Here is a 16,323-nt window from a genome sequence, read left to right on the forward strand (position 1 = left end):
TTCGTGACTGTGATGCATGCCAACAGGGTTTGGACGAGTCCCTGTTGGCGTGCATCACAGCGTTACATAATAAACAAGACTACATTAGGCTACTCGTAAATTGGCTAACCTATTTTGTTTACTCTGGAGTTCAGGTCATATGAACAGGTCTATGACCAAAGAAAAGAGCATAAACATTTATTCATTGTTTAGCCACAGTTTCTATAGGCTACTATCACCAAGCCTTTCACCCCAGGCATTACAGAGCACTGCTCGATCTAGCTAGCTAACGTTATATCAAGATGCAAACCGAATTTGCCTGGTGCCATTACCTTTCCTTTATTCTACTGTATTTCAATAATTGTATCTAATATGGTATTGTTTTCATATGCCGTTGAATGTGTTGGATCAGCTATAATGCATTGCATTCCAAATATATTGCCTTCATGTATGTATTATGATTAATAATTAGTGCCGTCAGGCGATAACATTTTTTTTATCTAATTAATTACAGGATTTTAAATTAATTAATCAAATTAATCGCATTTGAATCGCATAACCATTTTAGGCCTGATATTTTATCATTTGTAAATGTTTATTCTACGTTCTTATGGAATGAATGAGATACAAAAAAATTATAATAATTTTATAAATTGTTTTATTTTTTTATTTTTTTATTTTTGAGTTTGCTGCTTTGCTGAATTAAACCAACAGCCAACCAAGGAGACATTTACTCTGACCTGTTGTCCAAGCCTACTTCTCTTCCCATGGAACTATTTCTTCTTATGAAATCTACAACAATAGCAACATAAGGATAGCAATAGAATCATAGCAACGTAAGGATAGCAACATAAGAATAACAACATAAGGATAGCAACATAAGGATAGCAATAGAATGATAGCAACGTAAGGATAGCAACATAAGGATAGCAACATAAGGATAGCAACATAAGGATAGCAATAGAATGATAGCAACGTAAGGATAGCAACATAAGGATAGCAACATAAGGATAGCAATAGAATGATAGCAACATAAGGATAGCAACATAAGGATAGCAATAGAATGATAGCAACATAAGGATAGCAACATAAGGGTAGCAACATAAGGATAGCAACATAAGGATAGCAACATAAGGGTAGCAACATAAGGATAGCAACATAAGGATAGCAACATAAGGATAGCAACATAAGGGTAGCAACATAAGGGTAGCAACATAAGGATAGCAACATAAGGATAGCAACATAAGGATAGCAATAGAATGATAGTAACGTAAAGATAGCAACATAAGGATAGCATCATAAGGATAGCAACATAAGGATAGCAACATAAGGATAGCAACATAAGGATAGCAATAGAATGATAGTAACGTAAAGATAGCAACATAAGGATAGCATCATAAGGATAGCAACATAAGGATAGCAATATAATAATAACATGAGGATAACTCTACACAAAATGAATGCCATTTTCCTCCAAATAAAAAAGGGGAAAGCTGCTCATTGAAAATTCACGTTAATGTTGATCCATGTGCCCCAGGACACTTGAGTCAATATTTGTGAACATGCACGCCTCTCTCCTAAAGCTAGAAAGCGGAGATAAAAAACCCACACTCCGTCCCAGAGCTGCCTCTAAGCCTGTACGTCACACAGCCTGTGTGAAACATGTTCGACAGGTGAAAGGTCATCCAACTCAGCATGGAGAAAAACACTCCAGGGGCTGCTCTTTAGACAATGAATGGGGCAAGGGTCTCTATTTAATTTGATCTTTATTTATCTCGAACAACCATAAACACACAAACTTGAAATAACAAAAAATAACAACAACTAAATAAATTTAAAAAAAAATTAAATAATAATGAATAAAATACAAATCAAATAAAATATATCTTCCTATACCATATATCTCAAATATATTGTTGTTATTGTTGATTTACCAAAACAATTATATATACAATTATATATTTGTTTTTTAAGGTATGTTACATTTCAGAGAGTCAATGACAATCAATTACATTGGTGGTATTTCAAACTGAACAGGTCTTTTTAGGGCCTCTCTCAGACTCCGCCAGAACCTGGGGATCTGGTCGTCGTCCACGGGCCACTCCAGGTAGGTCTTAGAATTCATGACTCTTCGCAGGTTACAGAACCTTTTGGGAATGGCGTCTTTGTCAACGGGCTCGAGTAGAATCAGCACGGCGGTGTCACTGTTGTGGTCAAACAGTCTAAAATGGGAGTAGTCCAGTTCGTACTTGCACCACTCACTCTCGACAAAATGCCGGGAGAGGACGAACAGGGTCCTGTGGCTCTTTTCTATGGCGTCCATGATGTTGTCCACGATCCAGCCTCCGGGAAGGAAGTCTCTCTTGTGGAGGCAGAGCCGTAACGCCGGTTCGGAGTTCTCCAGCTCTGGGACCAGATGCTTCTCCACCCAGAAGGAGTCGTGCTCGCTGAAGGAAACAAAAGCGTCGTAGCAGATCTCGCCCTTCTTCAGAACGGGCCTCCTCTTAGCTCTGAGCCACGCCCAGGTCATTTTCATGTACCACGCGGCGTTAAACCTATAACATAACCCCGCGGTAACCAGGAACACAGCCAGGACGCCGGAGCACAGTATGGACACGGCTAAAGCCACGCGGCACTCGAACGCGGACGGTCTGGCGTCCACCACCCTCCTCCCCCTCACGGCATCAGGAGCCTCACAGGTGTAGGACTCAACACCATCTCCTAGTGTCACTCCGTGTCGCTTCATATCCCGTGTCATAAAATCTACAAATTGACACGAACAGATGTACGTGTCGGCGCCGGCCTTCAAGATCCTCAGTTTATTGTAAGCCTTCAAGTCATTGTCGCCGAATGACTGAAGGGCACTGTTTTGAATGAAGAGAGACGAAAGAACGGGATATAGACTACCATCCGGTAGGCGAAGTATCCGATTGCCAGAGATGTACAACTCTGTCAGGGAAGGTAGTTCAACGCTGAAGGCAGTCAAGTCGTTGTCGGTTAGATCGAGAACGTGTAAACTCTCTGGCAGGCAAGAGGTCGCCGCTGTTATGTGGGACGACGAGAGGTTCAGTGCCCGGAGGCTCGACGGCCAGTCACAAGTCTCAGGCATACCGTGGAACGTGTTCCCGCTCATGTCTATGTGTTCGAGCTTGACTAGGCGGGAGAAGAGCCAACTGCTGAGCGACCGCAGGTGATTCCTACTGACATTAATGGTTCGTAGGGCCCGAAAAGCACCTCCGCCGTGGCACATCATCTCGCTCATCTTCCGATCGTCCAATAAGTTGCCACTGATGTCTATATACTCGAGCTTCGAGTCGACGAAGGTATTACAGGGAATGGTGTGCAGCATGCTGTCAGTCACGGACACCCTTCGCAGCCCTTTCAAGAGAGGTGCCATAAAAAAGATGACTGGAAAGTTATAGAATTGAGGAATGTCAATGTTCCTGAGGACAGCCTCCTCTAGGTGATCCATTACGAGGTCAGGTGAGATGCCGCTGAAAGATAAATTCGTCAGGAGGAATTTTGTATCTATAGCCCCGAGGAAAGTCACATTAGAATGTGATAGGCCATTAACAAATGTGGTAAAAACCCTATCGGTAATTTTGACATTTCTAAAAATAACTTTCCTAACACCTCTGTCACGGACAATGCGAAACGGTAACATAAGATCCACCGTGTAAAACGTTGTGTCGGTGAAAGTCAGTGTTGTATTTGGGTGTGAAACGTCAACGAGTATAGCCTCTGTGAGGGCTATGTTTCTCTGAAACGGACCTTCTAGACCAACAGTTATTCGACTCGCAGGCCCAATCCGGTTCAAGCTCCCGCTTTTATAGACCTTTAAATCCTCTCCGTGAAAAAACAGTTCTTCAAGCCCGCTAAGACCAGCAAAGTCATTGATATCCACAGACTGCAGGGATGGTCCTCCTACATGTAGGATCTCAAGCCTCTTAAGAGGTTGGAAGAGGTGTCCACCCCCCAATGTTCTGTATTCATTCCCCAAGAGATTCAAGTATCGAAGGAAAATAAGTTTTTCAAACCAGGTTGCGGACAACCGAGTCAGCTTGTTGAAAGACAGGTCTAATCTCTCCAAATTCGCCACCGGCTTAAACGCTTGTTCTGCAATCACTTTGATTCCGTTGTCGTTCATGCTCAGCGACTTTAGCGTGGCATACCGAGTGAAGTCTTCCGTCGTTATAACCTTCAGTTTGTTGAAGGAGAGGTCCAGCCCAGTGACGGCCGTCAGAGGGACGGCAGGGACTCTGGTCAGCCTTTGCCCAGAGCAGTTACAGTGTGTTCGGTCACAGTGACGACACTGTGGTCTAGTAGAGAACGAGGCAGGAGTGAGGCCTGGAGACATCAGCAGCAGAGGGACAATCAAAAGGATGGTCAGCCTTCCCATCTTGAGTCACCTATCAAAAACAAAAGAAGGTTTGAATGTTTATTAACCTCAATTAATGAATGAATGAAAATGTTTATTTAAAATGGACACCACAGCCACATGCAGTGGACAGACCAGATGCACTGTTTTGCGTGTTTATAGCACGAGTGCTAGTTTTCGACACCAGTCCATTGAGCTGATCGTGGATTATAGGAGAGGACAGCAGGAGACACACACACCACTGAGGATAAACAGGGCTACCGTGGACAGGGTGAGCAGCTTTAAGTACCTGGGAGGATCTGACATGGTCAACACACATAGACTCAGTCGTAAAAAAGGCGAAGCAGCGCCTCTACCACCTGAGACAGTTAAGGAAGTTCAGAGTATCTTCTACTCCGGAGCTGTAGAGAGCATCTTGACTAGAAACATCACTGCCTGGTATGGAAACAGCACGGCACAGGACAAGAAGGCTCTACAGAGAGTGGTGCGCTCAGCCGAGCGTACCACGGGTATTGCACTACCACCCCTGCAGGTTCTATACAACAAGAGGTGCAAATCCAGAGCCTGCAGAATAATGAAAGACCCACACCACCCCAACAACAGCCTGTTCAGGCTGCTGAGGTCAGGCAGACGCTTGCGAACATCAGCTACTAGGACAGAGAGGCTTCGGCTCAGCTTCTTCCCCCAGGCCATCAGAGCCCTGAACACTGAACTCTACACACACAAGCACACATGAGCACAGACACTGTACACGCTCACACACTAGCAGCCACTTTAACATGAGCAAGCACACACTCATGCTGCACACGCCCACACTTATGGCCACTAAAGAAAGGTCACTTTAAAAATAGTATAGCATAACCTGAGATTGTATAAAAAATGTAAATAACTATGTACAAATACCGATATGCCGTACTATGTTACTTGTTTATTGCACAATGTTGTTTTATTGGATTCTATTATATGTTGTTACTACTGTATTGCACATCGTTGCGGGCAAGACCACCCGCATTTCATTGTATACTTGTTGCCGTGACAAATAAAACTCTTGACTTGACTTGACTTGATTGAGGCTTTTCTAAAAGATATAATCAAATCAACAGTAAAATACAGAATTAAAATCACAAATCAGAACAAATAGTTATCAGAGCAAGAGTCCATGATCAAAAGAACAAAACCAGTCCGCGTCTACATGTGTGAGCACTCCCCGCCCTCTTTTCTTGATCCTCCAATCACAACTGTTGCTTCCCTCATCCGAGCAAAAATGTGCTCTGTGGTTGATTTGTCAAAAGCTTTTGATAGAGTCAATCACCATTTACTCTTAAAACTATTAGCTACTATTGGTTTGGATAGAAATGCATGTGATTGGTTCCAAGATTAACTGTCAGGGAGACATCAGTGTGTGAAGTCGGATTTAAATTGTTTAAATTAATATCAATAACTAAAAGTGTGCCACAGGGTTCAATTCTATAGGTCCTGTCCTCTTCACTATTTATATTAATGATATTGTGTTTTCACTGAATGGTTGTCAAGCCCATCTTTATGCAGATGACACTGGTGTGTATTGTATTGCTGACTCTGTACAACTGGCCATTCAGAAATTACAACTATCCTTTTATTACACTCCAGGAAGCTCTTATTAAACCTAATTTGGTTCTTAATGCTAGTACAACTAAATGTATGCTGTTTTCTAGAACCAGAAAGATTGAATATGATGGTTTACAGATATCTACCATAACTGGTTCTAGCATTGAGAGAGTCTACTGGGAGGGATACAAGATACACTACACGACCAAGGTACCCATGTACATGTCAAAATACTTCCCAAAGGTCAGTGAATACCACGATCACAACACCAGAGGGAGCTCCACAAATCATGTAAAACCCAGATTCGGCTCAAACAAGGGACTAAACACGTTTCGCAATTATGCCACAACAATGTGGAACGCCCTACCCAAAGCTGTAAAGGAATGTAAATTACTACCCACCTTCAAAAACACTCTCAAAAAACACCTACGGGAGACTGCAATTCAAAACTGGCCCCTACAAATGTCCTAACCCAGTTGTACAATAAAGACCAAGCATGGCTTTGTCAGTATTCCAATATACAGCCCCACCCAACCCCACCCCACCTATCCAACCTCCTCCAATGTACAGTTTCCATGTCAAATGTATGTCAGTATTCCAATGTACAGTGTCCCCCCCCCCCCCACCTCCAATACACAGCCCCACCCCACCTACCCAACCTCCCCCAATGCACAGTTTCTATGTCAAATGTATATACTCTTCTTCTGGATTTTTTTAGTATCACAAACAGTACTGTATTTGAAAATCTGGTATGTCATAAATGTATAGATGTAGCAGTACTGTCTATCTGTATGTCATGTGTGTCATATGATGAATTGAAAATGGGGGACCCTGATGGAAACAAGACGAAAGTCTTTCTCAGGTCTGCATCCTCTTAACAATTGTATGTATTGAGCCGTACTGTACCCATTCTGCAATCTGTTAATAAACTTTTCAATCAATCAATCAATCAAAACCAGAGGAAGCTCACAAATCATGTTAAACCCAGATTCGGCTCAAACAAGGGACTAAACACGTTTCGCAATTATGCCACAACAATGTGGAACGCCCTACCCAAAGCTGTAAAGGAATGTGAATCCCTGCCCACATTCAAAACCGCTCTTAAAGAGCACCTACGGGAGGCTGCAATTCGAAACTGGCCACCGTAAATGCCCAAAACCCCCACCACCTCCTAATAGACAGTCTCCTCCCCACCGCATGTATATATTCCCTCCCCGCCGTATGTATATTTCTCTCCCACCCACCCACCCCCTCCTAATGTACAGTCCCCTCCCCATCATATGTATATACTCTGTCAGGATCTAGGGGTAACAGTACTGTATATTGGAATACCGTTTATGTCACAAATGTATCAGTACTAAATACCTATATGTCCCTATGCCATAAATGTCATGTATGTTGTGTATGTCATAAATGTCTATATGAATTGAAAATGGGGGACCCAGATGGAAACAAGACAAACATCTTTCTCAGGTCTGCATCCCCTTAACAATTGTATGTATTGAGCCGTACTGTATTGTACCCATTCTGCAATCTGTTAAATAAAGTTTTCATTCATTCATTCATTCAAACTAAGGGATTGCAAGACTGTATGTATGGTGGGGGAGAGCCTTATCAACCATCTGATTTATGCTGATGACTTAGTCATACTGTCCCCCTATAGTGCTGGTTTACAGCAACTGCTTAAAATCTGCTCTGTGTATGGTATATACAACATGACATCAAATTCAACCCTAAAAAGAGTGTTGTTATGATAGTGAAAACTGTGAGGACCAGAAGCAAAAGTTGCCCTCCTTCTTGCTGTCTGACTGCGCTCTAGATGTGGTGAAGAGTATGCGATGTCTGGGTCACAATATCACTGATGACATGTGTGATGATGTTGATGTGCAGCGCCAGTGCTGCAAACTATATGCACAGGCCAATATGTTGTAATTATAGCACAGCAACAAACAAAAAACTGCAGGTAGCATATAATGATGCATTTAGGATCCTCCTTAAGCTCCCAAGACAGACTAGTGCAAGCCATTTGTTTGTGACTACAAATGTCCCCACCTTCCATGCTCTGCTGAGGAACCTGATGTTTACATTTATGTGTCATTTATTAGAATCTAAAAACAAGATAATCCATTAGTGATGTTAAACGAAGTGATACAAGGTACTCCTCTGATTTGTGGAAACATTGGATTTGATGCCTTTATGTATTTTAATGTATTTTAATCTATGTTGTTGGCCTTGTTGCTTTTGTTATTGTATTCTTGTTGGTGTTTTGTATAATGTGTAATATGGACCTTGAGTCTGGAATAAAGTCTTCATCATTGAATATAAATATCTTGGTGTGTGGCCCGATGAGAAATGTACATACAAATTCCATGTGGACAACACCTCGATTAGAAAATGTCAATTACCATTACGATCATCTCCCATGTGATTCAGACATGGCGCAACGCACAGAGATCTTGTACCATCAAATGCCCATGGCACCAATTGACTCCCCAATATTTCCTAACCAACAATTACTTATTGGTCATAAACCCATTAACAACCCTCAGTGGGAAGGGAAGGGAGTCCACACTCATATGTATGTCAGCTGCTCCTTCTTCTATTTACAGCTGAGGGCGGCGCTCAGGGCGCATGGGGTCAACCGTTACATCCACACCCTTTTTTTAGAGACAGAACAACCTCAAGGGGCTTCGTTTCAGATGTCTATACACTCTTGGGCCATGGTTAGACTAGTGTATTTGTGGCGTTTTTTTTATACGTTTTTGAGTACGTTTCATGTCCCTATTACACAGAAATGCGTTTTTTGGCATTTTTTTGTGGATACGGCTGAAACGCAAAATTGTGTTTGCGTTTTGGAGAAACGCTAAAAAACGCGCAGACAACAGCGTGTAGCTGTTGTTGCGAAAACGCCCATGCGCAGTAGATACCATCTGCGTGCCCTTCCGGTGACAGAGAGCTGTCCCAAACCAAATAGCTGCAGCTACTATGTGTTGTCAAGTTATTGTTATAAGGACCCCAGTCCAAGCTACAACAGTCTGCATTCCCTTAACAATTGTTTGTATTGAGCCGTATTGTATTGTACCCATATGCAATATGTTAAAGAAAGTTTACATCCATTCATTCTGCTAGCATTACCGATTGGCACTGCCACTGGATAACATGAGCTAGTGTTAGCTATCAAACCCTGTTAGCTCAAAGCTCCTCTTTCAACTTAAAGGTCAACCTCCACGTTGTATTTTTGTTCAATAAACAATGTGGACTAGGCCAACAGTGGCTTTCATGAAGAAGGGGAAAAAAAAGTATTGAAATTGACCCAGTTTTAGTGTTTTTATCAAACATTTTGTATGCCCAACACAATCACCACGCACGTGCATATTTTAATCAATGGTTCATAACGTGCGTGTGTAATCGTCACAACAGGTGCAGGACAACAGGGGGCTCACCAGGGGGCGCTGAGAGTCACACAGCTAGTGGCAGGCAGAGAGCCTTGCTACCATAGATATATGCTTGCTACTACTAGCCGAATGGAAATGTATCTGTTTCACCTCACTATTGCTCCGTGATTATAGCCATCCATCCATCTCTAAAGCTAACCACTATTTGTAAAAGCCACAACCACGTTACCATATTTGTAATAATGTAAATCATTGTGTCGTTGTACACATATTGTGTTTATAACGTTAGTAGATAACATAGCTTAGCTTGGTAGCTATTGTGCTAACAACATATCCCGACATCCGGCTCGCTGGCCGGCATGAACGGCCGACCCAAAATGGTTCTCTGCTCTCTGTACACCCCGACCCGTCCCCACGGGTGCCCTGCCGGGGGGGCCCATGGACGCGACGGCGGCGGCAGCCGCAGGGCGCTAGAGCCCGCAAAGGCTAGTGTTACACGATAGCTATGAGCTAACTAGCACTGCGGGCTCCGGCGCCCCGCGGCCGCCACCGCCGTCGAGTCCACAAGCTCCTCCGCGGGGACGGGGGCACACAAAGAGGAGAGAACCACCCGCAGGGACGGCGGGCTATAGGCTAACGTCAGTGAGTGTAGTGGTCCCGACTGCGTGTAGCAGGGACGGCGGAGATATAGGCTAACTGTGATGCACCGAGTGAGCCACCATTGATCTAGTACTATGACCCGGACGGACATAAGGCATACGTTTCCTGAAGTGACGTCACGGCCGTGCTAGGTGCTAGCGTCTGATAAGCTTTTAGATTCGGCTCATTAATATGCACCTGTTGTCCTGTTGACCTGTTGTGACGTCGGCGTTTGATAAGCTTTTTTGATTCGCGCGTGCATGTTATTCGTGTGTGGACCTTTTTAACTCTTTCAGAGTGGCATTTCCGGTGTCAAATGGAAAAAAATAAATAATGAAATTATATACCAATGATGTAAACTACCCATAATTGATCAGTAGGGTTTAACCTGGAGGTTGGGCTTTAACAAGCATTAAACAAAATGGCCCAGTCATCTATTCACCTTTGTTTAATACACACAGCGTTGTCTCTAATGTTATGTAACCACTGATAGCTCCCGATAAGTAGCGTGAGCTAACGTTAGCTTCTAGCCACAATGCTATACTGTTATAATGGCAAATTCCATTGACGTTAGCATGCAGCTAACAATGCTACCGATCGTTTTTTAGACTAAACTATCCGCTCTTGGTGGTCACTTGTGTTGATGTTAGTTTTGTTTCATCAACAAATGACAGGCAGAACACACAGTGTATTGAAGATATAATGCTTGTTTGCAAAGTTTGCTGGAGCCACTTCATCCAGAAGGGCACACCCCGGTCAGAGAGCGGACGCAGACACAGAGAACAGTCCTTTCGTATTTATTAAGGATTCTGTTGTTGAGCGATATGCTTCCATCCAGGTCGTAGGGCTGGATGGAGCAATCAAAGATTGAGTGAGTGGTGTTCTGCAACAGATAAGCAGAACACACAATAATTAACAGAGGTACATGCTTATTAATCATAACCTGAACACACAGCAAAATATGCTATCTAGCATATTAGCATTGGCCGCATGGACCAAACATAATGCACACAACTGAAAAGATGCTATCTAGCATATTAGCATCGGCCGCATGGACCAAACATAATGCACACAACTGAAAAGATGCTATCTAGCATATTAGCATCGGCCGCATGGACCAAACATAATGCACACAACTGAAAAGATGCTATCTAGCATATTAGCATCGGCCGCATGGACCAAACATAATGCACACAACTGAAAAGATGCTATCTAGCATATTAGCATTGGCTGCATGGACCAAACATAATGCACACAACTGAAAAGATGCTATCTAGCATATTAGCATCGGCCGCATGGACCAAACATAATGCACACAACTGAAAAGATGCTATCTAGCATATTAGCATCGGCCGCATGGACCAACATAACAAGTAAATGGCAGAATGCAATGGCATCCAGAACACACAACTGAAGAGATGCTATAGCATTATTGGCATTAGCATAGCTCAATTAGCAGCATGAATTAACACAACGTAGCAAACCAAATCATAGTCACACATGCATGTCACAGCATCTCAACACATAAGGCAGGCTACATATGACATGTATCTATCATTACCATAGGCACTATATTTGTAGGCTATTGGTGACTTACTTAGTTCATGAACGCACTCTCTCACTGGGAAAGCAGACAGCAATGGAACCCATGGGCGGCAAGATGGCCGCTGTATTTAAACCCATTAGGACCCCTGGGCTGTCCAGAGAGATGCCAGACTATAAATAATAGGACCCCTGGGCCATCAAAGAAGTGCCTGACTGGAAATGACAATACACAGCATAACAAATCATGGGGAATTTACAACAGCCGCCCCAAGAATAGCATAGCTATTATGTAAACAGTCAAATTCCCTAAGTGGCTACCGAGGTCTATGGATTGTCAACATCGTGTGCCACAGCCGGCAGCTGGACAAGGCGTGCTACCGGTCGTAGGTACGTCTTGTCTCCAACTCGGACCTCAGCCGACCGGATGCATCCATCTGCACTTGCATTTAGTCTGACAACCCTCCCAACGGGCCAGTGAGCACGTGGCAGCTGAGGGTCGACAATCATCACGACGGTGTCCTGGAGGAGACCATCAGTGTGTTGTCGCCACTTCTGGCGGACTTGAAGGGATGGCAAGTAGCTTCTGAGGAATTGCACCCAGAAGTGGTCCACCATCATTTGGCAATGCCGCCACCGTCTCCTGGTGAGTAGGTCCGGAGCGTAGGACACTTGTGGCAGGGAGGCGTCCCGCCGCCCCATCAGCAACATGTTTGGTGTCACAGGGTCCGGATCCGCAATGTCTGACGACACGTATCCTAAAGGTTTGGCATTGAGGATGCCTTCCACTTCGACCATAACAGTGAGCAGGACTTCTTCCTGGAGAGGCTGAGTACCGATCACCACCTGCAGAGCCTTCTTGACGGATTGTATCTCACGTTCCCAGGCACCACCAAAGTGGGGAGCTGCTGGTGGGTTGAACTGAAATTTGATCCTTTTCTTGGCAAGTATCTCCTGCAGCTGTGGCTCCATCGAGGCGAATGCCTCCCTCAGTTCCCTTTCTGCACCTCGGAAGTTCATCCCCTGATCCGAGAGAATCTCAAAGGGGGTGCCTCTCCGGGCGATGAATCGTCTCAAAGCCAAGAGGAAGGCATCGGTGTCGATACTACTCAGCAGGTCTAAGTGGACACAGCGAGTGGTCAGGCATTTAAAGATGACTCCCCAACATTTTCTGGTGCCCCGCCCGACCTTGATGGTATATGGCCCGAAGCAGTCGATTCCTGTCGAGAAGAATGGCGGCTTAAGGATCCGCAAGCGGGCAGGAGGTAAGTCGGCCATCATTGGAACCACCGGCTTCCCTCTCCACTTCCTACATTCTGGGCAGGTCCTTTGATGATGTTTGATGGCCTGTCTACCCCGCAGGACCCAGTACTGGCGCCTGACTTCTGCAAAGACCCGATCGGGCCCTGGGTGGAGTAGGCGTGCATCCACATCCTTGATGAGGAGTTTTGTCACTGCATGGCCAGGGTGGAGAACTATGGGGTGGATGTCGGTAGAGGAGGAGATGTCCAGGTGGCGAAACCGTCCACCAACTCGGAGAAGACCCATTGTATGATCCATCTCTGGCGAGAGCGTACCGAGCTTACTACTGGGCAGTACTGGGTTTCCGGCTCTGAGACACTTAAGTTCCTCGGGGAAGCAGTCCGCCTGGCTGGCCTTCAGCAAGAAGACTTCGGCGTCGTGCAGGTCAGGGTGAGGTAGAGAGGAGTCGGCCGCCGCCCCGTAAAGAAACTGCTGGGTGGCTTTGACCAGGTCCGTCCAGCTGCTGAACTGCGAAACATCGGGTGTTTGGGATGCCGGATTAATCTGTGTGAGGCCACAGAAGATACTCTGCTTGAGCTCGGCCGCATCTTCTGGGTCTGTAGAGGTGGGAAGCAATGGCCATCTGTCGGGTGGACCACGGAGGAATGATGGTCCTTGAATCCACCGATTTGGTGCCGCCAGTTCAGCTAGGGTTTTGCCGCGGGTGAGATCATCGGCTGGATTGTTGGCTGTGTCCACGTAGCGCCAGGTGTGCAGGGCTGTCAGGTCTTGGATCTCGGAGACCCTGGTTCCCACGAACACCTTGAACCTGCAGGACTCTGATGTCAGCCAGGTTAAGACTGTGGTAGAGTCAGTCCAGAGAAAGGTCTGGGAGATGCTTAGGGTGAGCTCCCGATGAATCAGGGAGCACAACTGGGCTCCTGCCAGTGCTGCACAGAGCTCTAACCGTGGCATCGACTGCTGACGCTTTGGGGCCACCCTAGACCGTGCCATAACAAATGAGACGTGGACTCTGTCATTACTCCTCATTGTGAGGTAGGCTACCGAGCCATACGCCTGTTCAGAGGCATCAGAGAAGATGTGGAGAGTGTAGTCTGTGGCTTCTGTGGCAACCTCCAGCGGTGCGTAGCTTCGCGGTAGGGAGATGTTCGGCAAGTCAGGGAGTTCCCTTTCCCAGCGTAACCAGGCCTCAAGGATGTCAGGAGGGAGATTTGGGTCATCCCAGTCCCTCTTCTTAGCCCACAGTCTCTGGACTATAACCTTGGCCCGTGTTGTGTAGGGAATGATGGCTCCAAGAGGGTCATATTGGCGGGCTAGCACCCTGTAGACATAGCGCATGGTGGGAATCTCGCTCTCCAAAGGCTTGGACTTGTAGCCAAGTTGATCAGTTGGACAATGCCACCGTAGGCCCAGGGCCGGCTCCTGGGTGTCAGTGTTCTTCTCTACAAGCCATAGCTCTGTGCTGTCCGATCTAGCGGTGGAGGGCAGATGGGAGACCGCGGATGGGACGTTACTCGCCCACTGCCGGATCTCGAATCCTCCCAAGGCTAGACACTGCCGCATCTTGTCCACAAGGTGCTTGGCAGCCTCTGGCGTTGAAAGGCTCTGGAGACAGTTGTCCACATAGAACGACTTCTCTATGGACTGCAGGATATCCTCGTTTCCCTCCACATGATCTTTGACATGCTTCTGCAGTGCAAATGTTGCGCAGCAGGGGCTGCTTGTGGTCCCAAACGGCAAGACTTGCCATTGGTACACGTCCGGTTGCTCCTCCCTTTGCAGGTTTCGCCAGACAAACCGCAGCAGTGGCTGGTCCTCAGGTAACAGCCGAACTTGATGGAACATCGCTCGGATGTCCCCACTAATGGCGACGGTGTACTGCCGGAATCGCAGGAGGACCCCGATGAGCGATGGTCCGAGGGTTGGGCCTGGAAGAAGTTGCTCGTTGAGGGAGAGGCCGCGACAGGTGAAGGAGCAGTCGAAGACCAGACGATCCTTCCCATTATGGTGGACATGGTGATGGGGGATGAACCATGACTCGTCAGACTTGGTCACCTCTTCTTTACCCAGCTTGGTAACACATCCTCCATCGATGAGCTTCTGGATCTCTGCTCCATAGATTTGAGCCTTGGCTGGATCCTTTACCAGTCGTCGCTCGGTGCTACGGAGTATTGGCATGACTGCTTCGGCAGTGGCTTTCAGTGGCGGCGCGTCCTTTACGCGGAGCAGAGGCGTGGCGTATCGGAGTGTGTCACCAACCTTCACCCTCTCAGTGCGTGCTTCCAGGATGCCCACAGCCTCGTGGTCCAGACGGGACCTTACTGCTAGCTTTTCGCTTCTAAATGGAAGCACATCAAGCTGCCAGAGACGTTCAACGTGTTGATAGAGGTCGTCCGGTGCAGACTTGAGAGAGGTAAAGTAGCATGAAGTAGCATGCGACGCAAGACCATCTGGGCCTTGGAGTGCCCAGCCGAGCGCTGTGTGGACTGCTGCGGGTCCACCTTTGGGGCCGAATCTGATGGGTTCTTGCGGTGTGATCAGATGGGTGCAGTCTGCACCAATTAGCAGTAGTGGATGCACTTGACTGAAGTCCTGCAATGGGAGCCCCCTCAGGTGGCGATAGCGTTCCTGAAGTGCCGTCACAGGGTAAGACTGCTCTGACAGGGCTAATCGACCCGCTGTGAAGGCACCCTTCACCAGGTGCTGTTCAGAAGGATGAGTCAGGGAGGCCACATGGAAGTCTACAGACTTGCCAGTGAGGCGAGCCACGTCCTGGCGAATCGTCCGCAGTGCGAGGGACTCCGCTTCGCCTTTAAGGTCCAGGTGTCGAGCTGCAGCTGGCAGTATTATCGTGCGTTCGGCTCCATCGTCTAGGATCGCATAAGTGTGCAGTGACTTGCTTCCGTTGGTAATGACGATTGGTACCACCTTAAGGTACACCTTCCCTCCTCGTCTGGAGTTGGAGAGAGAGGCGCCCTCCTTCGGTGTGATGAGGTAGAAGCGGGGGCCTGGCTTGGCAATGGCGTGGAGGACTCTGAGGTGGACCTCCTGGCACTCACTGCATGCTTTCCTCAAGGTGCAGGCATCTTGCTCGTGGCTGGTACGACCGCAATGACGACAACGTTTGCCATTTGCTATCCACTCCTCAACCTTTCCTGGCGAGCATTGGACAATGTCTGGACACTGCGATAGGTAGTGCTCGGCACTCCTGCAGAAGAGACACATCCTCTTGAACTGCTGCTTCTTGGCTTCTGATCGAGATGTCTCAGCAGGCTGACGGCTGTCATGTTCAGGCTTGTCGGAGCCATGATAAACGTGGAAAGGCTGGTTGCGAGGTCTGGGTGGGGGAACTTGCTTATCTCTCTTAGGGAACTGTGTCCCTTCCATCCGATGGCGCTGTGCCATTCTCTCCGACAGTCTTTGAGCGTCAGCCTTTACCCTGAGCCAGTCGGCGAGGTCTCGAAGGTCGTACGGGTTTAGGCTGGTCGTGTCGAGGCGACCTCGAGCCTGTAGGTGCTCCACAAAGCCATCTCTCACTTG

General features: G+C 46.7%; 1 protein-coding gene across 1 annotated transcript in view; it reads right to left on the reverse strand.

Annotated features, from left to right (window-relative positions):
• Positions 1 to 4,378, reverse strand: part of LOC311237269 (toll-like receptor 2) — a gene marked incomplete at both ends in the record, with an annotated part of 80,685 nt that extends 76,307 nt beyond the window's left edge. The window contains 2 exons of the mRNA XM_084325075.1: positions 2,015 to 3,473; positions 4,017 to 4,378. Coding sequence (XP_084181201.1) covers positions 2,015 to 3,473; positions 4,017 to 4,378 — 1,821 coding nt within the window. The remainder of the gene's footprint in view (positions 1 to 2,014; positions 3,474 to 4,016) is intronic.
• Positions 4,379 to 16,323: the final 11,945 nt, after the last annotated feature.

Source organism: Notolepis coatsorum, assembly GCF_963971535.1.
Source record: "Notolepis coatsorum genome assembly, chromosome: 11".
In the NCBI taxonomy this organism is placed as follows: domain Eukaryota; kingdom Metazoa; phylum Chordata; class Actinopteri; order Aulopiformes; family Paralepididae; genus Notolepis; species Notolepis coatsorum.